Source organism: Mesoplodon densirostris, chromosome 5, assembly GCF_025265405.1.
Source record: "Mesoplodon densirostris isolate mMesDen1 chromosome 5, mMesDen1 primary haplotype, whole genome shotgun sequence".
Classification (NCBI taxonomy): domain Eukaryota; kingdom Metazoa; phylum Chordata; class Mammalia; order Artiodactyla; family Ziphiidae; genus Mesoplodon; species Mesoplodon densirostris.
The window spans coordinates 137305595-137333049 of record NC_082665.1 but is presented as its reverse complement, the minus strand read 5'-3'; the positions used below and the strand labels follow the sequence as shown (position 1 = coordinate 137333049).

The window sequence follows — 27455 nt, the reverse complement described above, 5'->3', positions numbered from 1 at the left end:
GAAACAGATCAGCTCTCCCTCCCAGAGCGTGCGCAGGCGCCGGGATGCGCAGGCGCATTCCAGCTTTCCTCACGACCTTGGCGGATCGCGCCTGCGCGGTGGGGAGCAGCTCGCGGCTCCGGCTCTACCTTGGGCCGGCTGCAGTCTGAGTCTGAGGACGGCCGAAGTGGTTTGCTCGTTTAAGATGAAGTTTCTGCTACTTCTCCTGGTGGCGGCGTCGGCGGTGGTCCGGAGCGATGCCTCGGCCAACCTGGGTGGCGTGCCTGGCAAGAGATTAAAGATGCAGTACGCCACGGGGCCGCTGCTCAAGTTCCAGATATGGTGAGTATGTGCGCCGGCGCCCGGCCGCCCCGCTGCCCCTTCGCTCGGCGCCTCTCACTACGCGAGGCCGCGGCTTCGCGGCCTAGAGAGCTGAACCTTCCCTGTCCCGGAAGAACGGTGCCAGCAGCCTTCCGCTGCCTACCTCCTCCGGGGCTCTTCCCGGGGATGGCCAGGCCGTCTTCTTTGCCTCTAGACACAACCGCTCACTTCTTTTTTGGTTCCTAGAATGGAGGGAATGGGGAAGGAGGGTACGAGAAGGTTAAATACTGAAAGGCGAAGACGCGGGGACACTTGTCAGTACGGAGGACCGGTCGGCGGCGTCACGCCATGGCCACCCGGCTGCCTGCGGAGGTGGGCATGAGTCGGCGCAGGGTCGGTGGAGGAGCTCCAGAGTTTGTTTCCCGGTTAACTTCCTCTCGGTTTCGCGGGGTACGCCAGGCGGCCTCGCTGGCGAAGGTCACCTCGGGTCGTTGAAGGAGACCCGCGAGGGACAGACGCCTTTTTCTCCAGGGTCCGCCGGGGTGACTGTTGGGTGAGAGCGTAGGGATTCTGACAGCTGATAAGCTTGGACGGGGAGGCTGATTCTCCGTTTGCAATTTCTAAAGTGTTTTTGTAAAGGAGCACGTTGCTCTTCTGACAACCTTTCGCTCCCAGACAACTGCCTCTTCTCCCCCATTCCCCTTACTCCCGTGAGTTCCCTGCCCTGGCATCTCCTTCTGCCTTTTAAATCTCTTGGGCATTCAGAGAAATAGAAAAAAAAAAAAAAAAAAAAAAACACAAAACCCTTTCCCCCTAAACCCGGCATTTTTCGACAGTGTTCTGTAAGTGATTTTGTTGTTAAGTATTAGAAGCAGAGCAGTAATGCACGTGATACGGTAAGTGGTGTTGGGGAAGGTTTGAAGGCTCAGATTAAAAACAAACAAACAAAAACCAAAATTGTAAAGTTGTGGAAATTAGAATCCCGTATCTCAAAAGGTGACGTTTTTCAGAATAGGATGGTTGGATTAGTAAGTCTTAAAGAGTCCTGATACTTTGGAACATTGGTGTTGGCCGTAATGCATTTAAAATCAGCTTTTTCAAACTTCATGTATTAATGTAAGTGTACTGAAGTTTAGATTTTCTACTTATCCAGCTAGTTTTTTTTTGCTTAATCTTTAAAGACTAAGCAAATCTTTAATATTAAATCAATTTAAGTGCTGTTTAAAGAGAGTCAGAAAATAAGATGGTAAGTCTTTATTTTTGGAGTGAAAACTAAAAACCTTGCAACTTCCTTCTGATTAAAAAAAGCTCTCTGTAGTGTTTACTGTGTGCTTGGCATATATCATCATATCATCTTTCATATATGATACTGTAAGTGGGAGTTATGGCTTGATTATTCTGACTTTTTTCTCCATATTTATTTTTTTTCCATTAGAAAGTGGCAGTCGTTTTACTAACTTATAAATATTAAGGGTTAAGTGCAATACTTTTGGATTTAAGTAGTTAAAAAAAAGACTGCATTTTCCAAGTTATGTAATTTTTCTATTTTGTATGTCTTGCTTTCACTTGGGCTTTTCCAAAATACTCTTCTTTTACAGTTGCTTGTATTGGAATACTTGTCACAGTAACTTAACAAATGTACCTTATAAAGTTTTGAAAATGTGTAAACAAATGTAAGGGGAAGGGCATTTAGTCTTTCAAATTAAACTTTAAAAAAAGTATAAGTACTTCAGTTAAACTTTTGATACTTAATTTTTGTTTCCTTTCCTTTTTTTTCTTTAAGTAGAGAATTACAAAAGTCTGTTAAGTATTTTCTTTTGCAGTCATCCTGAGCATGTTACATACAAAAATACTTCCCTTTTTAAAAAAAATCTGTAGATGGGAAATAACTATTAATATGCCCTATGCCATACCCATTACAGGTAAATTTAGCTTGTTTGTTACTTTTTCCCCCAGAGATTAATGTGTATATAGGAAAGTGAATATTTGGTTTCTGATTTTGGTAGAGTTTCTTGGGCATTTATTTGAAAGTTTGTTTGGGAAAGGAGAGGAAGCGAAGACAATTGAGGGTAAATATGTGAAAATTCTTTTAATTCCATTTGAAATCGGAGTGCTATAAAATACAACTTTTCATTAATTACCAGTGTTAACAAAGGAGAAAACAATTTTTACCTTCCATTCCGTTGCTTTTGTCCCTTATTATTTTATATTGATTATGAGTACTCTTTCTTTAACTTTAGCTCACTATATCATCTGTTAATTGTGGCACTTTTGTAATTGCTAATAGAAAAAAATAACAACACAACACATAAATGGAATTGAAGGGAGAGAGATGAAGCATGCAAAATAGCTTAAAACAAACTTTCCTATTTTGTGTTGATGTATTTTCTCAGTAAATCCTCATTCAGTACCTGCTTGTGCCAAGGGCTAAAGATATCCTGGTGAACAAGACAAATGTGGCTCCTCTGGAAGCCTACAGAGAAGCACAGACTTACTTTATGTACCTGAGTGTTTGGTTTATTACATCCGTTGATTGAGCAATTGAATTAGATAAGTTTGATGACATTGACTGCATATTTGGGGAAAAAAATTTGTACTGCTTATTTGGACGTTTAAGTATTAAGCATAAAAAGGGAAGTTCTCTAATCAGAGCTTAAAATAAAGTTCCCTCGTCACATTTTCCTTTCTTGTGATTTTTTTGTGTAAATGTATTCTGACAGGTACTGTTTGGCATGTTTGTATGCATGCTTTTTCCCTCCCATACGTGTGAATTAACATGTCATCAGATTTACAGCATTTTATCAATTGTTGCAGTTTAAAGAGATTACTGTCTACAGCTCTTTATGGTTAACACTTATTTGAACATTTGACAGTTGATTTACTAAGAATAGTAGGTTAAAGTTAAGATATCAAGACGTAAGCAGAATACAGAATTTTCCAGTTTTTGTTAAAGAATCCACTGCTATAATTTTAGGACAACCAATTTCTAAATGGAGTTTTAAGAGGTAAATGAAGCAACTACTAGAAGAACAGATTTTAATTGAAATTTATACCAACTTAGCCTTTGCTTTCATGGTATGGAGGCAAGAAAATAACGACCTAAGTCTGATTTGGGTGTTGATACTGATCAAGATGAGTAAAATGCTGAATTGAAGAAATCTGAGCAATTGAGAGTTATAGAGATCATGTTAGTTACTTAGACAACATTTGTATATTTAACAAATATTTGTGCACCGTCTCTGTGAAGATGCTTTGCTTGGTGCTGGGAATTCAGTTCAGTGCTCTCGTAGATGTTAAAGGCAAGAGTAGAAGGCAGTCATTAATCCATGGACAACACATAAAATTACATTTGTGTTAATTGCTGTAGGAAAGTAATATGATATGAAAGAGACCTAGTCACCAGGATCAGGGAAGGTTTCCATGAGAAAATGAACTTTGAACTGAGGCTTGAAGGATAAAATGTATTTAGAGAGCACTGTTGAGCAATGGAAATAGCACGTTCAGTGATTTTACAGTAGGAGAGAACATAATTCCTTTTTTTTTTTGCTATTATATCAGTTGTACTTTTTTTTCTGAATTTTATTTATTTTTTTATACAGCAGGTTCTTATTAGTTATCCACTTTATACATATTAGTGTATACATGTCAATCCCAATCTCCCAATTCATCACACCACCACCACCATCCCCTGGCCACTTTCCCCCCTTGGTGTCCATACGTTTGTTCTCTACATCTGTGCCTCAATTTCTGCCCTGCAAACTGGTTCATCTGTACCAATTTTCTGGGTTCCACATATATGTATTAATATACGATATTTGTTTTTCTCTTTCTGACTGACTTCACTCTGTATGACAGTCTCTGGATTCATCCATGTCTCTACAGATGACCCAATTTCGTTCCTTTTTATGGCTGAGTAATATTCCATTGTATATATGTACCACATCTTCTTTATCCATTCGTTTGTCGATGGGCATTTAGGTTGCATCCATGACCTGGCTATTGTAAATAGTGCTGTAGTGAACATTGGGGTGCATGTGTCTTTTTGAATTATGGTTTTCTCTGGGTATATGCCCAGTAGTGGGATTGCTGGGTCATATGGTAATTCTATTTTTAGTTTTTAAGGAACCTCCATACTGTTCTCCATAGTGGCTGTATCAATTTACATTCCCACCAACAGTGCAAGAGGGTTCCCTTTTCTCCACACCCTCTCTAGCATTTGTTGTTTGTAAATTTTCTGATGATGCCCATTCTAACTGGTGTGAGGTGATACCACATTGTAGTTTTGATGTGCATTTCTCTGATAATTAGTGATGTTGAGCAGCTTTTCATGTGCTTCTTGGCCATCTGTATGTCTTCTTTGGAGAAATGTCTATTTAGGTCTTCTGCCCATTTTTGGATTGGGTTGTTTGTTTTTTTAATATTGAACTGCATGAACTGTTTATATATTTTGGGGATTAATCCTTTGTCCGTCGATTTGTTTGCAAATATTTTCTCCCATTCTGAGGGTTGTCTTTTCATCTTGTTTATAGTTTCCTTTGCTTGGCAAAAGCTTTGAAGTTTCATTAGGTCCCATTTGTTTATTTTTGTTTTTATTTCCATTACTTTAGGAGGTGGATCAAAAAAGATCTTGCTGTGATTTATGTTGAAGAGTGTTCTTCCTGTGTTTTCCTCTAAGAGGTTTATAGTGTCCAGTCTTACATTTAGGTCTCTAATCCATTTTGAGTTTATTTTTGTGTGTGGTGTTAGAGAGTGTTCTAACTTCATTCTTTTACATGTAGCTGTCCAGTTTTCCCAGCACCAATTATTGAAGAGACTGTCTTTTCTCCACTGTATATCCTTATCTCCTTTGTCATAGATTAGTTGACCATGTGGGTTTATCTCTGGGCTTTCTACCCTGTTCCATTGATCAATGTTTCTGTTTTTGTGCCAGTACCGTACTGTCTTGATTACTGTAGCCTTGTAGTATAGACTGAAGTCAGGGAGCCCGATTCCTCCAGCTCCGTTTTTTTCCCTCATGACTGCTTTGGCTATTTGTGTCTCCATACAAATTTTAAGACTTTTTGTTCTAGTTCTGTAAAAAAATGCCATTGGTAATTTGATAGGGATTGCATTGAATCTGTAGGTTGCTTTGGGTAATATAGTCATTTTCACAATATTGATTCTACCAATCCAAGAAGAGAACATAATTTCTTGAGGCCAAGGCTGCTGACCTTATAGACCAAAGAGAAGGTATCACAGACCCTGGAAGGTCTGGATGGCTATGTTAAGGAAAAACCAGTAAGTATCATTGTGGAAAAGACATTACAGGGAACAAAAAAACAGATGTGGGGAGACCGTTTTAGGGGACTCTTGGAGTTGCCCAGGCAAGAGACAATGGAGCTTGAAATAGAAGGGTGGTGGTAGGAGTAAAGGGACAGGTTTAAGAGATTTTTTTTGCAGATAAATTTAGCAGTTCTTGATGATTACATTATGTGAGGGGCCGGAGAGGTGGCATGCAATGAGAGGTGTCACAGGTGACTCCTGAGTTCTGGAGTGATGCAGTGCCATTCACTGTAGTGATAAACAAAGAAGGCAATTTTTATGGGTTTTTTGGCGGGGGAGACTGAAGGGGATGAATCTTGAATTAAAAAAAAAAATTGTATAGGTTACAATGTTGTGTTAATTTCAAGTGTACAGCAAAGGGATTGTTATAGATATACTATATATATATATAAATATGTATAGTATATATTTTTACTTATAGATATATGTAAGTATATATAGTATATGTATATTTTTTTCAGATTCGTTTCCATTATAGGTTATTACAAGATGTTAAGTGTAGTTTCCTGCACTATATAGTAGGTCCCTGTTGTTTACCTATTTTATATATAATAGTGTGTATATGTTAATCCTAAACTCTTAATTTATTCCCCCCACCCCCATCCTGTTTGGTAACCATAAGTTTGTTTTGCTTTGTTGCTGAGTTTTTAAAACTAAAAACACAGTAGCTAGGGGAAAATCCTACAATGCCGGAGTCCAGCTCCAGCGAGTCCAGGGATACCCAAGGGATGGATAGTGTCGGCGAAGGAAATAAATCTATTACACTTCTTAAAGTATCAGCATTGCATGTTTCTCTCTCTCATGTCTCTTTATTGTTTACAATCACAGGTTTATATATTGTAGTTGATTACATTACCAGGTACGTGACCAAACAATCTTAGCACAATCAAACCTCAAAATATTCTATAAAGATTTAAAAAAAAAATCCCCTAGTTTCTAGATGTCCTATTGAAATATTTCCCCAGGTTCCCATTAATCACAGGTTATTTCTTAGTAATCAAGCCAAGCAGTTATATGATTATTTTAATTGTAAAAGTTGGAGCTACTTGTTCCTATTTCTCTTCTTTCATGGGCAACCTTTTACAATGGTTCCACGAAAATATTTACAGTATACCCTGCATGCTCTTTCTCGTTGTTTCCTTCAACGGAGACAGTGTTTTCTCCCTATCCTAGCAACCAGTTCTGCTCTAGGCATTTGCTTTTGTATAATTAATCTTCCTTTATAATAGAACCATAAATTTCCTATGTCATCAGGAACTCCGGCCCATGGCCATAACTCCATACTAGAGGGTGTGTTTCATAAAAACATCCCCTTAGTTCCAGGCTCTTAATTCTTTACGCATTTCCCCGGGGCTTTAGTGGGTACTTCCCATTCTGTGGTAGTTTCAGGAGGGGGAGTCCTTAGAGGAATTTTTCTTTCACGTGGAGCAACATCCCCCCAAAATTGCCCCTATATGTAAATGTATTATCATAAAACATAACAACAGAGCTGTAGTCCACCTTCCTGGCACGGCGCTGCCTTGCAGCTTCGCCTTCCGTTGCTTCATGACTTTGTCATGGTGCAATGGCTCCAGGATGGCTTCCGACACCACAAAGAAATTTTCACCTCCCCAAAATAGTCACAGTAACTGAAACTAAAAACTTAAATAAGTTATTATATTTCTCCAAACCTACGATATGATAGGTTGTAAGATACACCATTATTCTGTATACCACTCAGAAGGAAAAAACTGTGGCCATTTAAACTGTGACACACTAATGGTTATAAGATAAATCTTGGTTTTTAAAAAGATGCTAAATAGGAAGAATGTACTACTTGGAAGCAGTGAAGTAAAGGAGTAATAAGTTGATTCAGATAGTAGAGTAGTATAGAGTGCTCTGGAGAACAAAATGGTGGCTGCTGCACCTGCCACTATGTTAGATTTTTAAAGTTACATAGAATTTAGTCACCAGTTTGTTTTTTTGTTGTTGTTGTTTTTTACCATTTTAAACAATAAATAGCTCAGGAGCTAACTGAATACCGTGCACATAATAGTTGTTTCTTCTTAATAATGAATGAAGTACCTTAGTTCAAAGCTTTTAGATGTAAGTAAAATATGAATGGTTTTAAGGTTTTATCTCCTCTTACAGAAAATGGGAACATTGTTTCCTTACAGTTTGCCATTAAGGTAAGTGGTAGAGATCAAATTTAATGTATCATTTGGAAATCTCATAAATAACCTCATAGATTTTGAATGGTATGGGTACTGGGAAGGTGAGCATTTACTGGACTAGCAGTTTGGAGGCCTAGTTCTTAACTCCATCTGCCTTTTATCTTCTGAATGACTTTGGGGAAATGTTTAATCTCTAGCTCTCAACTTGTTCATCTGTAAAATAAGGGTGTTGGTTGCATTCCAGTTACCTCTAATATTCTATTATTAGGTACTGTAAAGAAGCTTGAAGGAAAAAAGTAAAAGCATGCATGTATGTTTCATTTCCATCTTTGTCACTTAAGAGTGTAGTTGGAGTCCTCTGGTTCATTTGATTTTTGTCAGCATCCCTGCTTTTCAAAAAGGAAAATCTTGTTTTCACATACTTTATCTTGATTGGGGTGTAGCTTGGGATTGATAAGAAGAAATCTTGGCCACAGATTTTAGCAAGAACTGCTCATAATCAAGCCTTTGTTTTGTTTTGTTTTTAATTTTTATTGGAGTATAGTTGATTTACAGTGTTGTGTTATCAAGCCCTTGTTGCTTTTTTTTTTTTTTTTTTTTTGTGGTACACGGGCCTCTCACCATTGTGGCCTCTCCCGTTGCGGAGCACAGGCTCCAGACGCGCAGGCCCAGTGGCCATGGCTCAGGGGCCTAGCCGCTCCGTGGCATGTGGGATCTTTCTGGACCGGGGCACGAACCTGTGTCCCCTGCATCGGCAGGCGGACTCTCAACCACTGCGCCACCAGGGAAGCCCAAGCCCTTGTTTTTAATGTTCTCTTTTTCATGCCACTTGTTTTCCTGTTTTGTCCAATTTTTAGGAAGATACGAATTTGTTTTTCACAGTAACATTTGAAGACCAGTTTTCTGGTGGGAGAGACAGACATGTAAACAATATAACAGTTAACCATTCTGTTCTGAGTGTTCTAAAAGAAGTCTTAAAACCCAGAGAGAAGGATTACCTATTCAGGGAGAGTTGGAAGGCTTTGCAGAGGAGGAAATGAAATCTTGCAAGGGTATAGGGAGCTCCACCAAGAGATACAGAGAATGAGCTTTACTAGCTAAAGGAAGAACACATGCACATGAAGCCTGACTCAGCATAGAGGCGAAGGAGGAGACAGGAAATGAGGAGAGCTGGAGTCAGCTAATCAGTTAAAAACACCTAGCACAGTGTACCTGCTACTGCCATTTATCAAGTGCTCATTATCGTAACTTATTATTTGTAATGTCTTTAATGTTGTAATAAGACCTGCAGTAAATAAACCTTTGAAAGCTTTACTTATTGACTTTCAGCTTAAAAAAGTGAAAACAGCTCTCTGGCTGTTGATGTCGAAAGCTCAGCTTCTCTGTACACTGGTGCGGAATCGGATCTCGGAGACAAAGTTTTGGGTGAAGTAGAAAAGGATAGCTTTATTGCTTTGCCAGGCAAAGGGGAACACAGCGGGCTCCTGCCGTGAAAAGCTGTGTGTCCCAACCCAGGAGGATTTGAGGAGGAGTCTTACAGCAATAGTTCAAGGGTGGGGTTGCTGACAAGATTAGGCTGTGTGCAGGGTCTCTTAATCTTGATGAGTTTCTCTGGTCCCTTTAATCTTCCCTCAGGTGATTTCTTGGCTGCTCCTTCCTTGATAAGCAACTGTTAATGGAGGCTGGAGTCTTGCCTGTAAGAAATGGGGTACAAAAAGGCTTCCATGCCCTGGAGCCCCCACAGGATCCTTCTCGGTTTCACTGTGAAAATAACATGTTAACTGTAAAAATAATTTTTTAAAAAGTATATGGAAGAAAGTGAAATATCCTTGTAACTTTTTTTTTTTTTTTTTTTTTTTTTTTTTGCGGTATGCGGGCCTCTCACTGTTGTGGCCTCCCCCGTTGCGGAGCACAGGCTCCGGACGCGCAGGCTCAGCGGCCATGGCTCACGGGCCCAGCCGCTCCGCGGCATATGGGATCCTCCCAGACCGGGGCACGAACCCGTATCCCCTGCATCGGCAGGCGGACTCTCAACCACTTGCGCCACCAGGGAGGCCCCCTTGTAACTCTTTAATAACATTTTGAAGAACCTCCTTCAAGCTGACTCTTCACGTAGAAATATATGCTATATTATATAATTTTATATTAATGAGTTTGTAGTTGTATGCTTTTTTTGAAATTCGCCTTCCCCTCATCACTTATCTTTTCATATCAGCAGATGCTGTTCTGTATCAACAGGCATAGTATTCCATAAGATGGGTATTCTTTAATTTATTCAAGCCACTGAATCTGTTTGCTTAACATTTATGTTGGTCCTAATTTTTCATAAAACTACTTTGTTAAGATGACTATCCTCAGATATCATGTGTGCTTGTCCAGTTATCTCCATAAACTAAATCCATAGAAGTAAAATATTATGATTATGTTAATGGGTATCACATTTAAAAATTTGACATAATTAAACTAGTTAATACTCCTACCAGAAGATCTTAAAGTGGGTTGGGTTTTTTAAATTCTTTAGTTTATTGCACTGTAATTAGAGAATGTGACATTCGCTGTTATGTTTTATTCCGCGGACATACTGAGGACTTAGGCCCAGGAGACAGCCTCTCAACTCTGAGGGACTATTCTGAAGAAGTAAGGGAGGAGCCAGAATATATAGGAGTTAAAAAAAAAAAAAAACAAAAAAACTCCAGGTTATTGGAACATCAAAAGATTACTGTTAATTAAAGAAAATCAGACATCTCAAGTTAATGAATTTAGTGCTTTTCTGTGTATGGGAAGATGCAAGAGTCTGGGCTTACTGAAATTCCTTTGATATGTACCTTAACTGTCTAGGTCCAGTATCCTGTTTTTTTCCATCCTGAATCTCCTCAGGGTGCACAGCTGGGGGTGTCTGCAGTGGCTTGATGGTTGCAGCATCCTTTGTTTACTGAGAGAGCTGGTGACATTCTTCATCTACCTACTTACTAGGCTTTCTTTGTGACCTAACATAGATGGTCAGTTGTTGTAAATATTCTGTGGTATCTCAAGGTGTTTTCTATAGGAAAAAAACTGATGTATCTGTGGATTCCATTTATTGATGATACTCTTCAGATCTTCTGTACTTTTTATTATTCATCTTTTAACACTGATTCAGTTTTCCACCCATCAATTTTCTTCTTCAGGGCCTTAAACTATTTTTTTAAATTCTGCTTTTGGTTTTGAGGTTTCTTACAGTCCTTCCTTATCTCTTATCATCCTTTTCTTCTGCTTGTTGCAAAATATTTTTGGGTGTCGGTTCTTGTTTTGAATCTTTCGTTCGATGTTTTTGCTCTTTCAATTTGTGACATTTTTTCCGTAGTCCCTCGGGTGTTTTGTTTTTTCGTTCCTGTTTCTCAAGCAAGACAAGGGAAACGGCTTCGGATATTATCAGTCGGTGCACTGTATCTTCTCCATTAGACTGTTACAGCTTACTCACTCTTCTTCATCAGAATGTTGCCAGCATCAGAAAGGCGTAGATTTTTGTCTGTTTTGCTTGCTGCTGTATATCTTTAGAGCCTAAAACAGTACCTGTCATCAGGCCATATTTATTGAAAAAGAGAGTACAATCTCATGGTAGTCCACTGGGTTTGGTTCTGACATAACCTATCTTCTCCCTCCTCACTTCCCTTTAAAAATTCCTAACTGGTGTATAGATCAATGTTTTCTGATACTGTTCCTTTCAGGTGGACTTCTACTTGGTTGACCTCTGCTTCAGTTTGGTAGCTTTTAGGCATAGAACGTGATACACGTAAAACTTCAGTTTTGAACATACTCTTCACTCAGTAACCTTGACCTAGCCTCCATCTCTGCTGATGGGGCTAAACTTCCAGAATTCATTGTGTTATTGTCAGTCATCTTCCTGCTGCTCTTATTCGCCAACACACCCTTATTGCTTATCCTGTTGGTGGTTTTCTTTCTTAGATCCCTGTTTTGTTTTGTTTTGTTTTTTTTCCCCCGGTACACAGGCCTCTCACTGCTGTGGCCTCTCCTGTTGCGGAGCACAGGCTCCGGACGCGCAGGCCCAGCAGCCATGGCTCACGGGCCCAGCCGCTCTGCGGCCTGTGGGATCTTCCAGGACCAGGGCACGAACCCGCGTCCCCTGCATCGGCAGGCGGACTCTCAACCACTGTGCCACCAGATGGGTTTTTTAATCGAGTTCATTCTAATGTCTGAAGTCAGTCTACAACCAACAGGTAAAAGTATAAGACAAACAGGAAAGCAGTAAAGCAGACAAGAGACATATCTAGTTTTGCCATTGAATCAACATAGAACACAATATGTTTATCAGTCTTTCTAACAAATTATAAAAATGCACCGAGGATGAATTTTATGGTGTGTGAATTATATCTCAATTTTAAAAAATGTATTGAAAGAATAAAAGTGTTGCAGGAAGGGGGGTCCCCTTCCCGAGAGTGGGCTCTTGTCTAACACTTGGAAATGAATTGTCCGAGGAGACACACATGCTGACAAAGCAAGAGGCTTTATTGGGAGGGGGCGCCTGGGCGGAGAGCAGGAGGGTCAGGGACCCCAGGAGGACGGCTCTGCCACGTGGCTCGCAGTCTCGGCTTTTATGGTGATGGGTTAGTTTCCGGGTTGTCTCTGGCCAATCATTCAGACTCAGTCCTTCCTGGTGGCGCGTGCAACTGCTCAGCCAAGATGGATTCCAGCGAGGAGGATTCTGGGAGGTTAGTAAGACATGTGGACATGTGTCGTCTCCTCTCTCTTTTTGACCTTTCCCGAATTCTTCCCTTTGGTGGTGGCTTGTTAGTTCGTGTTCCTTACCAGGATCTCCTGTCGTAAAATAACTCATGCACATTGTTACTGTCTTTGCCTGGCCAGGGTGGGCGGTTTCAGTCAGTGTTTCCTCTAACAGAAGCATCAAGTCATGTATGAAATATTTTAAGATGAGACAAAAATTCTTGCAAAATGCAGGTAATTCACCATTTATTGAATGCTTTTATGAAGTCACTTTTACTGAGTGGCTGCCATACCTTATAAATCTGTTGATGAGAAGTGCTTTCCAGAGTAAAGAGATAAAATTCCTTCCCCACAAAGAGCTGAGGAACTTACACAATTTATAAATTCTTTGTGGAATAGTCTGCAGCAAAATATTTCCTGAAATGTTATGCCAAAGGTATAGGAAAACTAGAAACTAGTGACCTCAAGAATAAGACACAAAGAAGGAAGAGAATAAAAACAGATCATTAATTGAATTTTAGGTTTATCAAATCTTTGGAAAAAACTCTAAGGAAGCCTGAAATTTTTTTTTTTTTTTTTAATTTTGGCCATACCACATGGTGTGTGGGATCTTAGTTCCCTGACCAGGGATCGAACCGAGCTCCCTACAGTGATAACGCAGAGTCTTAACCACTGGACCACCAGGGAAGTGCCAGGAAGCCTCGAATCTTAGAAGCCATGTTAGGCATATTTTGTATTCATATGCGTTTTTACTATGGTGGCCACTGCTGTGCTCCTAGAGTGAGGCAGCTGGAAGGGAAATCACTTGATTTCATATAATACAGTTCTTAAACCTGATAAGCTCATACCTGTTTAGTGCTGTTTTTCAACTTTTAAAAGCGCTAGGGTCTGTGATACAGAGTGAAGTAAGTCAGAATTAGAAAAACAAATACCATATGCTGATGCATTTATATGGAACTTTAAAAAGCGGTACAGATGAACCTATTTGCAGGGCAGGAATAGAGACAGATGTAGAGAACAAACATGTGGACAAGGGGGAGGGGGAGACTGAAGTGGGAGATTGGGATTGACATACATACATTACCATGTGTAAAACATAGCTAGTGGGAACCTGCTGTATAAGCACAGGGAGCTCAGCTTGGTGCTCTGTGATGACCTAGAGGGGTAGAATGGCGGGTGGGGTGGGGCGGGAGGGAGGTCCAAGAGGGAGGGGACATATGTATACATATAGCTGATTCACTTCCTTGTACAGCAGAAACTAACACAACATTGTGAAACAACTATACCCCAATTAAAACAAAACAAAACAAAACAAAACAAAAGGCTGAGCAAGTTCTGATCTACATTTTGATCTTCATTCAAAGTGTGTGAGTCCTTTTTTTTTAATTGAAGTGTAGTGTAGTTGATTTAGTGTTTCAGTTGTACAGCAAAGTGATTCAGTTAGTTTTTCAGATTCTTTTCCATTATAGGTTATTACGAGATACTGAATATAGTTGCCTGTGCTATACAGTAGGGCCTTGTCTTTTATCTATTTTATATATAGTAGTGGGTATTTGTTAATCCCTAATTCCTAATTTATCCCTCCCCCCACCGCTGCAGTAACCATAAGTTTGTTTTCTATGTCTGTGGGTCTATTTCTGTTTTGTACATAAGTTCATTTGTATCTTTTTTTAGATTCCACATATAAGTGATATATGCTATTTGTCTTTGTCTGGCTTATTCACTTAGTATGATAATCTCTAGGTCCATCCATGTTGCTGAAAATGGAATTATTTCATTCTTTTTTATGGCTGAGTAATATTCCACTGTATATATGTACCACATCTTGTTTATCCATTCATCTGTTGATGAATGTTTAGGTTGCTTCCATGCCTTGGCTGTTGTAAATAGTGCTGCTGTGAACATTGTGTGAGCACTCTTGTTTGTAATTTTTTAAAAAAGCATTTATAAGGTTAGTCTGTTCACCCCTGAATATCTTGTTTCTTGTATGGTTTATAGAGCCCCTTGTTCATATTTCATTGCTTAAAACACCTGGAGCAGGTAATGCACCAGACAAATGTCTATTACTGCTTCTACTAAACAGAGCAAGGAGAAATAAAGATTACATCTAAACACCCAGTGTTCAGTGATTATTGCACTGTCGGACTGGTCAATGCTGTTGACAGTTAGAAAGCATGGTAAAAATGCCTTCCTGATTTTCTGCATACACCATGGGAGAAATATTAGTTGACATTCTTAGAATGCAAGTAGAGAAACCAGTTTTGAACTGCTTTAAACAACACATTTGGAAATCTGTTTAAAACTACTGAAAGAGTAGTATAGAATCCAAAGGCAGGAATGCATCAGTGCCAGAACATGGCCTGAAATAGAAAACCGAAAGGTCTGAGAGGACTTCATAAACTTGCTCTGGCTTACAGCTGTATTCTTCTCAGTAAAATATATTTCGTTTTTCTTTTTTTCTCTTTGAAGATTGATTTATCTCCTCGGTCTTTTTTTTTTTTTTTTACTATTTAAAAAATTTATTTGTTTATGGTTGCGCTGGGTCTTCTTTGCTGCACGTGGGCTCTCTCTAGTTGCAGCACGCGGAGGGCTATTCTTCATTGAGGTTTGTGGGCTTCTCATTGCAGTGGCTTCTCTTGTTGTGGCACATGGGCTGTAGAGTACGTGGGCTCAGTAGTTGCGACTCATGGGCTCAGTAGTTGTGGTACATGGGCTTAGTTGCTCTGCGGCGTGTAGGATCTTCCCAGGCCAGGGATCGAACCTGTGTCCCCTGCATTGACAGGAGGTTTCTCAACCACTGTGTCACCAGGGAAGTCCTCCTCAGTACTTTTTTTGTTTTTTTTTGCGGTACACGGGCTTCTCACTGTTGTGGCCTCTCCCGTTGCGGGGCACAGGCTCTGGACGCGCAGTACTTTTGAAAGATTACCACTCTCCTCTACCTACAACAGCTCTGATTAAATGTTTACCTGTCTGGAGATAGTTACTTTTTTAAATCCCAGTTCTTCATTTTTAGAGAGGAAACTCAAGCCTTCGTGACAGGTTTGCATTTCTGGAACATTAGATATTGGCAAGGGGTTGGGTCTTATTGTATAAACAGGATCCGATCCTATGTGTGGGTGGGAGGATAATTGGAGGTTATCGTAAATAAAAGGGGAAGGTAAGTTCAAGAGATGTGAAAAATAGAAATCACAAGTATTTAATTCATAACAGTAAATATCTGAGATTTTGCCCCATTTTCCTTTAATAAGGAGATAGGAGAGGTTGGGGTTTGTGGCAGACTCAAGTTGATGTAAGTAGGCATTTGACTACAATTAGGGGCTGATGTTAGTGTAGAAAAGGAAAAGTGGGATGGTTGGCACCATGAATTAGGAGACTGAAACTTGATGGACTTAAAAAAGCACAGAATATATTTGAAATAGCATGGACAAATTGCCTAAATTTCCTTTCTATTCATTACAGAAAGATGATCTAATTTGTATGCAAGTTCTTTCTTTTAGAAAATTAATCTTAGAAAAGTATTGTGTAAAATATTTTAAATTGAACAACTGCAAATTCGACTCCATATAGTAAGATATTTTTGTATTGCAAGAAGGAGATTTGCAAAGTGATTAGGACTTAAATGAAGATTTCTTTTCACAGTTTAATTTACTTCTTAAGGGCCTTTGGTCCAGGGGCAGAAGATATAGGCAGCAGCTACAGCATATTTTTAGCATGTTCACATATTTATTCGTTGAAGGTATACTATGAGTTATATAGTTTTACTCACTGACCCAGAAAGAGTGAAAAGTTGAAAGAACTGGGTGTGGTGGTAGAGGTGGAATAATTACTGGCTCCTTACCATGTGTGCCTTTAATTTAACATTTTGCCCACCTTGATAAACAGTAGGTATGTTTTATTTTGGAAAACATCTGTCAGCAGTAGAGATGGCTATTTCAAAACAATTTGAACATTTGGGGAAAATTATTGCATAGGGGAAAAGTTACTTGTTTTTTCTTCACAAGTCTCAAAGCAAATATAGGGAGGAAAGTTTACTAATGCATAAGTAAACTTGCCTACAACTAGGTTGTGTCAGTCTTGTAAACTACTTCATTTTTCAGAAATAAGAAATGTACAGGTTTTTTTTTGTTTTGAGGTATAACACATTAGTTTCAGGTGTACAATGTAGTGACTTGATATTTGTATATATTGCAAAACAATCACCGCGATAAGTCCAGTTAACGTCCGTCACCATACATAGTTACATTATTTTTTTCCTTGTGATGAGAACTTTCAAGATCTGCTCTCCTAGCTACTTTCAAATATGAAATACAGTATTATTAATTACAGTCACCATGCTGTACATTATACATCCCCATGACTTTATCATTTTATAACTGGAAATTTGAAGAAAGTTACAGGTTTAAAGTCCTTTTTATATTTCAAGATTATGGGTTGATTCTGTTTGAAATTTGATACAAAGATTTGTGGCTTAACTGAGGAGTTGAGACCTGAAGAACCAAGGATAGAGTTAGGCTTCTGAGCATAATACCCAGAAAACTGGGAGACTAGGAGGATTCTGACCCAAAGTGTTGCCTGCATATAGACATACTTTCCTTTACAAAGGATTGGAACTCCCAGAGCAAATATGAGGACTGTTGGGGTCCACAGGCTTAGTTCACTCAGAGGGAGAATCTATATCTTCATCATGGAAAAACCTCAAGAGATATCTGCTGTTTTATGGGTACTTGATTGTGGCTTTGTGGACACAGGGAAGGTTAGCTCTTACATCATCTAACTCTTATTGAGGTTTAATGGAAAGGGCCTAGGATCTCAAATCACAAAGACTGTGTTCTGGTCTCAGCCCTGAATAAGGGCAGGGACCATATGTGAAGTCACTCGATCTCTCGGGGTTTCAATTTTTTTCCCCTTCATCTATAAAAAAGGAAATTTCAGCTGAAGGAAATTTCAACTCAAGTAAGCCTCCAGCTCTCAAATAATGCATTAAAAGTTATCTACTATCATTTTAGATCATCAACTCCATTGTAAACACCGATGTAAACTTAGGCATTGAAATCAGGTGGCATTTCTTGGTTTCAAGGTAGTTAGGCATATAAGTGCTTTACCTTTTTTTTGGTAGTATCTTCAAAACAAAAGCAACATTAAAATTTTCTTATATAGAAAACAGTTGTGAATCTGACAACAGTAATAATAAAATATTGGGTAAGGTGAATGTTTAGGAAGGATAAGGTGTCTGGAGATTAAGTTCTTTTAAGTATTTAGTTAATAGAGACTTGTCTCCCTTTGCAAAAATTTCATACTTTTTAGGGACTTCATCTTCTGTGAAATTTTCATTCTAAATGTAAAAGAAGTATTACTTGTAAAGAAAGAGTGGTGAGTTTCTTTTCTTTTCTTTTTTTTTTTAAAGTGAGTTTTTTTACATTGAGATCTACTAATATTTGGACTGGTTCTCTGCCAGAGTCCAGCTCCAGCGAGTCCAGGGATACCCGAGGGATGGATAGCGTCGGCGAAGGAAATAATTCTATTATACTTCTTAAAGTATCAGCATTGCATGTTTCTCTTTCTCATGTCTCTCTTTATTGTTTACAATCACAGGTTTATATATTGTAGTTGATTACATTACCAGGTATGTGACCAAACAACCTTAGCACAATCAAACCTCAAAATATTCTATAAAGATTTTTTAAAAAAATATCCCCTAGTTTCTAGATGTCCTATTAAAATATTTCCCCAAGTTCCCATTAATCACAGGTTATTTCTTAGTAACCAAGCCAAGCAGTTATATGATTATTTTAATTGTAAAAGTTGGAGCTACTTGTTCCTATTTCTCTTCTTTCATGGGCAACCTTTTACAATGGTTCCACGAAAATATTTACAGTATACCCTGCATGCCCTTTCTCGTTGTTTCCTTCAACGGAGACAGTGTTTTCTCCCTATCCTAGCAACCAGTTCTGCTCTAGGCATTTGCTTTTGTATAATTAATCTTCCTTTATAATAGAACCATAAATTTCCTATGTCATCGGGAACTCCGGCCCATGGCCATAACTCCATACTAGAGGGTGTGTTTCATAAAAACATCCCCTTAGTTCCAGGCTCTTAATTCTTTACGCATTTCCCCGGGGCTTTAGTGGGTACTTCCCATTCTGTGGTAGTTTCAGGAGGGGGAGTCCTTAGAGGAATTTTTCTTTCACATGGAACAACATTCCCCCCAAATTGCCCCATATGTAAATTTATTATCATAAAACATAACAACAGAGCTGTAGTCCACCTTCCTGGCATGGCGCTGCCTTGCAGTTTTGCCTTCCGTTGCTTCATGACTTTGTCATGGTACAGTGGCTCCAGGCTGGCTTCCAACAGTTCTCCCTATCGGGTATAAACTTGTTGCTGATCCCTTGAGTTGGTCTTGGTGGTGGTCGATATTTTTTTCCTTGATGACTGTGTTATTTTTCTCCTTGATGATTGTGATATTTTTTTCCTTGATGATCGTATGATTGACAAAGTTGGCATCTTGGGTTTCACCCTACTATCTATTACTGATTCTGCTCCCTCCTACCAAGTGGTACCTTCATTGCTTTATATTGTGTTTTTAATGATAGTCATCGTAACAGGTATGAGATGATAACTCATTGTGGTTTTGATTCACATTTCCCTGTTGATTAGGGATGTTGGGCACCTTTTCATCTACCTGTTGGCCGTTTGTATGTCATCTTTGTGAAAATGTCTATTCAGCTTCCCTTGCCTTTTTTTTTTTTTTTGGATGCACCCAGCTTGCAGGATCTTAGTTCCCCAACCGGGGATTGAACCCAGGCCCCTGCAATTGAAAGCACTGAGTCCTAACCACTGCACTGCCAGGGAATTCCCCCATTTTTTAATTAGGTTATTAATTTTTTGGCTATTGAGTTGTATGAGTTTCTTATATGTTTTAGATAGTAACCCCTTATCAGAGGTTATATTTGCAAGTATTTTCTCCCATTGTGTAGGTTGCCCTTCCTTTCATTTTGTTGATGGTTTCCTTTGATGTGCAGAAGCTTTTTAGTTTGTCATAGTCCCACTTGTTTATTTTTGCTTTTGATGCCTTTGCTTTTGGTGTCAAGGCCAAAAAAAAATCATTGTCAGGACCAGTGTCAAGGAGCTTACTCCCTATGTTTTCTTCTAGGAGTTTTATGGTTTCATGTCTTCTGTTCAACTCTTTAATCTGTTTTGGGTTGATTTTTGTGTGTGGTGTAAGATAGTGGTCCAGTTTCATTCTTTGCATGTCCACTTTTCCCAACACCATTTATTAAAGAGACTATCCTTTTCCCATTGTTTATTCTTGGCTTCTTTGTTAAAAATTAATTGACCATGTATGTGTGGGTTTATTTCTGGTTTCTGTCTAATTGATCTGTGTGTCTGTCTTTATGCAACTACCATACATACTGTTTTGATTACTGTAGCTTTGTAATATAGTTTGAAATAAGGAAGCATGGTGCCTCCAGCTTTGTTCTTCTTTCTCATGATTGCTTTGGCTGTTTGGGGTCTTTTCTGGTTTTATACATATTTTAGGTTGTTTGTTCTATTTCTGTGAATAATGTCATTGCAATTTTGATATGGATCGCATTGAATCTGTAAATTGCTTTGGGTAGCATAGACATTTGAAAAATATAAATTCTTCTGATCCATGAACATGAGATATGTTTTCATTTATTTGTGTCTTCAGTTTCTTTCATCAATGTCTTATTAAAGTTTTCAGTGTACTTTTTTCCCCCCTGTATATTCATTCTGGTGGCATATTTCCCTTTTCTTGCTGGGGCAACAAATATCATATATCCACAGCCTAGTTATTCAGAGGTTTTAATGAAGGTGATGGGATGCTGTTGACTTAATTTCTGGAGTAATGACATGGAATACTGTCATATTGCTGAAAAGTATCTTCCCAATCTTTGTTTTCCTTTGCAAAATAGAATCAAATCTTAGAGTCAGAAAGGATCTAAGAATTTTTAAAGTTTCTTTTATTGTGATTGAGCAGGCATGTTTGCCTAGTTAAGGGTAGAGTGGGAATAAGAAACAGGGTGTCATGTCTTGTGCCTTGGTATTTTTTTAAGCTTCTTGTGCCCAAATTTTGAAAGTCCCTATTTCAGACAAATAAGAGTTGTTTTCATTGCGGTGTTTATACAGTTGTTGATACCAACAACAAGAACAGAAAAAAAGGCAAAATGATTTGAGAGCTCAGAATATGGTGGATTCTCTGAATAGGTATTTGCTCCTCTCCAACAGTAACCCAAACCTATAAAGTTTAATGTTCTAATAGAAGGATTTACTTGAAGGGAAGATAACCTAAATATGTGAAATCTATGAAAAAAGTTCATGTATCCAGCATCAATCATTATTAGTTTGTGACTGTTCTTGAGAAACATTTTTAATCTTGGTAATAATTTTTAGGCTTTGTATAACTACAAAATAAATCTAGTCATATTCGAAATGACTTAATGGAAGCACTTTCATTTTTCTGCAGTGTTTCCTGAGGTTATAGGCGGGTGTTTGAGGAGTACATGCGGGTTATTAGCCAGCGGTACCCAGACATCCGCATTGAAGGAGAGAATTACCTCCCTCAACCAATATATAGGTAAGTAAATTTCTGTAGTTTATAAAGGAATTTTTTAAGTGAATTCTTTCACATTTGTAAATAAACTTTTGTGAATTGGTTCAATTAACTTTCCTTGGTTATTATAATTTCTTAGTTGGTTATAATTTACAGAGAACAGTTTTATAAATAGCAAGTTTATTTGATCCAAATATGGAAGAATTTTTCTGTAACAAGGAATAGAGGAAGATCATTTCAGAGATGGCAGCCCTTCTAAAGATGTGTTTTCTTATGTAATTTTTATTGTGGCCGTAGATCAAGAACTCTTACATTTTTATAGAAAGTCAGTGGTACAAAATTCTGTACTGTTAAAATAGTATTTTTAAAGGCCAATGCTCTGTAGTTTTATAAATTAATTTTTGATTGATTCAAAAGATGTTAAACATTTTTGTTTTAAAACTGCGCAATAAAATTTAGTTACTAGTATTTTCCTAGTATAATTGGCAATTTTTAGATTTGGTGTTTAGGAAATGTCTATACACATAGACTTGAGTTATAGAAATTTTGAAGTAGATGAGAAATTGCAGCTTCTGATGAATTTCCTTCTTTTCTTTTAATAGACACATAGCATCTTTCCTGTCAGTCTTCAAGCTAGTGTTAATAGGCTTAATAATTGTTGGCAAGGATCCTTTTGCTTTCTTTGGCATGCAAGCGCCTAGCATCTGGCAGTGGGGCCAAGAAAACAAGGTATGTAATGTAATAGCTTTGGTAGCTGTAGGTTCTTAGTTGTCAGTGAGATATTTTAATGGATTCTTCTTCTTTCTTTTTTTTTTTAAGTACTTTTTGCTATTTCAACTTAAACCACTTTATTTCTGGGCAAAGCACTTAACCTCCTTTAGCCTTAGTCTCCATATTTATATATTAAGAATGATTAGGTCTTTCCTTTTTATTATTTGAAGGACAGAGAGGTGTTACTTTAGTAGAACCTCGGCACAAAATAATTTAATACCTGATTTTGATTATATAAGTTGGGCAAAACAATATATATATACATAATGTAGGCCTTTTATACCAACTAATATGGGTATTAATAGGTTTATTCATGTTAAAAATGGGATTTCCACCAGTTTATTCTTATCAAAATTCTCTGTTTTTATTATTTGTTCTTTGACTTTTCTGTTCATGGGTAACCTAAAGCAGATTACCTGAAACAATCAATATAAATATACATAAGAATCTTGTGCTATTTATTTTATTCTTTGTAGGGTCTTGCTGCATCATATACTCTTTCCAGATCTCTCATCTGTTTTAGTTAAAACCATCTTTTCTGGAGGGTCTGCCTTTCTGCTGTGAGAAATGGGAATAATTTCTCTCTTGAATGAGATTGCTTAGGTTTCCTTCTAATAAGTATTCTCTTTTGGAGTCCTCTGTCTGGTCTTATCCTTTAGTTCTAGGCTGAGACTACCTTTAGCCAATTCCTAACATAGCTGTACTTCTTTTTCTTAGGGAATCACTTATTTCCAGTCACAGGCAAGGCTTCTTAACATAAACATCCTCAGGTGCTACCTCTAATTCAGATGTGTCTCTACTCTGTTATTAACAAAATATTGATTTATATAGGATTAAGAATTAGAAATTAAGTACTTACTGATAATGTTTTGTGCTATATTTGTTCATTCTGTTGATTCTAAATTGTCTTTAGTGCATTTTACTTCTTTAGACTTATAACATTGTCATTCTACTGTGGGAGAGGATACTTGAAGGCTGTAGCTTTCGTGACACTTACTTGGGTATTGTTCTCATGAAAGTAGACTTTGTGCCCAAATGCTAGGATAACTTCTATGAAATCAAAGCCCACCTAGCTCAAGTGGGGTTAGGGGAAATCTCCTTCTCATCTGCTATAGGCATTTTGATTTATTTTTCTGAAACAGCTGGCTGTGAGTTGACATCCTCACTACGTCCTGCTTTTAGGTGATTTTGTTAAATTGAAACTTCTGTTCAACAGGAGCCTCTGATCTTTTGGGACAGTATAGATTTGCCTTTAAAAGGTCAATGAATGTAACTTAATATGCTAGTGCTTTCTAACCTACATTTTTTTAGTTTGACTTAAAATGATTTGTTTGGAACACGGACAGGTTGTGTTGAATTGTGGAGTTGCTGGTTATTGCATCACTAGTCTCTTGTGAGTTCATACATTATATTATAAAAATTCTAAAATGAACCCTTCTTATGCTGGTATTCTTTTGTTTAACTTATTAAGGCTATTATGAGATTTCTAGAAATTTTATTTAGGAATAACATGTAATTTCTTCAGAATGTATAGAGCTGTGAATTAACGTTGCAATTTTCTGTGTACACTATCTGAATATATGGAGTAGCAGTAATAATTTGTATAGAAACTTAAAGAAGATTTAAAAAGAGCAATTACCAAATAAAAATGAGACTACTTAAAAGCTTACTTAATTTGTCATGTTGTTTTGATTTGAAAATGACTTACCTATTGTACTTAATTGTATTTTCTTTTAGGTCTATGCATGTATGATGGTCTTTTTCTTGAGCAACATGATTGAGAACCAGTGTATGTCAACAGGTGCATTTGAGATAACTTTGAATGGTAGGTTCTGAATAGTTTGCATTCTGTGATAAATGTTAAATGATTTATAATAAGCATCAGGCTTTTCCATTTTTCATAATATGCTAAATTATCTCTTTACATGGTCCTCACCTACTCCCGTGGTGTTAGAATAACATCTATATGATGACCCTTAAATGTATAGCTCTGGAGAGCTCTAGACCTCTCTTCTAGGTGTTATAGCCAGGAATCCTGAACATTACCTACTCCCAAACTGTTGATTACCTCAGCTTCCTGCAGTTCTTTTATACTCCAGTTTGCTCCTTCCCTGACATTTCTCACTTATTTAAGGGCACCATTATCATTCTACCCAGTTGCCCATGTCAGAAACCTAGGATAACATCCTAGATTTCTCCCTTACTCTCCATATCTAATGGATTACCAGTTTTTCTCAATTCTACTTTTTACAGTTTTCAGAAATCTTCTATTTATCTTCATTGCTAACCACCTGAATCCAAGCTATAATTATCTTGCTACCCTCTAACATATTCTCTAAACCAGAGGTTGGCAAATATGGCCTATGAGCTAACAGTGGCTTTACAATTTTAAAATTTCTTTATATTAAAAATTTTTTTATTCAAGTATAGTTCATTTATAATATCATGTAGGTTTCAGGTATACATCACAGTGATTCAGATTCTTTTCAGGTTCTTTTCCCTTATAGGTTATTACATAATATTGCGTATAGTTCCCTGTGCTGTATAGTAGGTCCTTGTTGGTTATTTATTTTATAGAAAGCAGTATGTATATGTTAATCCCAGCCTCCTAATTTATTCTTCCCACCCCTCTTTCCCCTTTGGTAACCATAAGTTTGTTTTCTGTGTCTGTGAGTCTCTTTCTGTTTTGGAAATAAGTTCATTTGTGTCTTTTTTTTAAGATTCCACATATAAGTGATATCATATGATATTTGTCTTTCTCTGTCTGGCTTACTTCACTTAGTATGATAACCTCTAGGTACATCCATGTTGCTGGGTGGCTCTTACCCTTTTTTTTTTTTTTTTTTTTTTTTTTGGCCAAGCCACACAGCTTTCTTGATCTTAGTTCCCAGATCAGGGATTGAACCTGGGCTCCAGCAGTGAAAGTACCAAGTCCTAACCACTGGACCACCAGGGAATTCCCTCATATTTTTTAATGGTTAAAAAAATCAAAAATACTTTGTGATGTGGAAATTATATGACATTCAGACTTCAGTATTCATACCTAGAGTTTTGAGTTTCATCACTGAAAAATTTGTGGAAATATATCTCCCTGGTTTTATAAGTACCTATATGGTATCCTTGATTTTGCTTCTTGGTATGTAAAGCCTAAAATATATACTATCTGGCTTCTTACAGAAAAATTTGCTGACAGCTGCTCCAACACTTGAGTCATTTAAAAGAAAATTTTTTTTTTTTTTTTTTGCGGTACATGGGCCTCTCACTGTTGTGGCCTCTCCCATTGTGGAGCACAGGCTCCGGACGCGCAGGCTCCGGACATGCAGGCTCAGCGGCCATGGCTCATGGGCCCAGCCGCTCCGCGGCATGTGGGATCTTCCTGGACCGGGGCACGAACCTGTGTCCTCTGCGTCGGCAGGCGGACTCTCAACCACTGCGCCACCAGGGAAGCCCTAAAAGAAAATTTTTTTTATGCACATTTCATCTTGTTGCTTCACTCCCTCAAATTTATTAAATGGCTTTATTTTGTTCTCAAGATAAAGACCAGAACATTTAACATGGACAAAAGGCCCTGAATGATGAAGCCTAGGCATGGGCAAACCATAGCCCTGTGGACCGTGTCCTCTGCTACTTGCTTGGTGAATAAAGTTTTATTGGAACACAGCCATGCCCATTCATATATCTATTGCCTGTTACTGCTTTCAGGCTACAATGAATATTAAGTAGCTGGGACAGACTATACATCTTCTTGAGCTGAAAATGCTTACTTTATAGTTTCTTGATCCCTGATCTAATCCCTGCCAACCTTTCCACCCTCCCTTGTACCACTCTTCTATATTTCAGCTTTCACGTTTAATAATATCTCCCAATTTTAATAATCTCTCTTTTAATAATAGTAAGTACAAAGGCTCCTTCCCAGCCTCTCATATGTCCCTCTCATAGCATCTTCTATTTTTGACTTTTAGTATACAAATGTGATTTTGTAGCTATTTATATAGTTCTTTTTATATTTCCCCTACTAGAATGTAAACTCCATGAAAGCAAGAAGCTTAATTCTATCTCCAGCTGTGTGCATAGACAGTACATGTTTTTAGAATGAATGTCTATTATAGAATCATCTTTAATTTGGAAGGGGTGTTACCATTTATTTTTATAGATGTACCTGTGTGGTCTAAGCTGGAATCTGGTCACCTTCCATCCATGCAACAGCTTGTTCAAATTCTTGACAATGAAATGAAGCTCAATGTGCATATGGATTCAATCCCACACCATCGATCATAGCCCCACCTATCAGCACTGAAAACTCTTCTGTAAGTAGTTTAAAAATACAGTAACTATGTATAGGTATCAGTTAATTGTCATGAATCAGCAAGATATTTCATAAATTAGCATAATAGATATAGATATATATAATAATAGATATTGCATATATTGTCAATTGAGTTTCCAACTTAAGATTTAACAGATGGTTGTCTTCTTCATTAAAATTTATAAATAACCAAGAGAGTTTGGATCTGCTAAAATAAAGTAAGGTTGTACTATTAATTTTATGTTTAAGACTTAATAATTGGGCCTATAACATCACTTTTTTTGACTTGTGAACTTCTAATGGCCAGAATTCATATACTGTACATATATTGTACATATATACCCTCTCCTTACCTTCAAATAACTAGTTCCTAAAACTATGCATATTCTTTTCACATGCTCAAGATAGAAAATTTATAAGCAAATGTGGGTGAACACAGAGAGGTGCAAGTTAGTTAATTTTGTTTAACAGGGATGTTCTCACTTCTTTTCTGATCAATGAGTGGATTTTACAAGAGTGAATTTTGAAACAAAATATTTTTTCTGTGTGTCTTTCAGACATTAAGGGATTTTTGCAAGAGCAGCGTGACTGACATTATGAAGGCCTGTACTGAAGACAGCAAGCTGTTAGTACAGACCAGATGCTTTCTTGGCAGGCTCGTTGTACCTCTTGGAAAACCTCAATGCAAGGCAGTTTTTCAGTGCTGGCACATTTTGGAATTCTGCACATTCGTGGAGTGCAATAATACTGTATAGTTTTTTTTTTCTTCCCCAAGTCCACTCGGTTAATAGTTTTTAAAAAAAAATGCAGACATTACTACTTGCACTTCTTTTTTCTCGGTCATATTTGAAAAAGTAGAAAATTGAGTTGCAATTTGATTTTTTTTTCAAAGATGTCTATTAAGTCTGTTGTGATTTTATATGAATTTTCCTTTTTTATAGTTTAAAATTGATCGTTTTGGGACTAGAGCTGAAGTTTCCAAATACTTTATAAGAGTTTATCAGACATCTCTAATTTGGTCATGTCCAATTTATATAGTTTTCAAAATACTGCAGATTGTGAACAGCACATTATATAAGATTATGGGGGGAAATCCTATATCCAGAGTACTCTACCAATTTGTGTATGTGTGTGTGTGTGTGTGTGATTACCAGAGAACTACTAAAAGACCAACCACTTTTTAAATCCTGTTAATGTAGTTCAAGTGTCCTGCCTTGACCAATTTAATGAGTTGATTAACTGGGCCTTTATACTTAACTCAATAAAAAACTAAGCAGATGTAAGTTAAATAAAAAGTTTGAGTTTA

The 27455-nt window shown here is 37.7% G+C and overlaps 1 protein-coding gene across 1 annotated transcript; it reads left to right on the top strand.

Moving 5' to 3' along the window:
* Positions 1–75: 75 nt before the first annotated feature.
* SELENOT (selenoprotein T) lies at positions 76–27455 on the top strand. Its single transcript, XM_060099537.1, has 6 exons — positions 76–321; positions 20986–21096; positions 21675–21801; positions 23581–23668; positions 25997–26150; positions 26707–27455. The coding sequence occupies exons 1-5, from the start codon at positions 185–187 to the stop codon at positions 26119–26121; spliced, it is 588 nt and encodes a 195-aa protein (XP_059955520.1). The 5' UTR covers positions 76–184; the 3' UTR covers positions 26122–26150; positions 26707–27455.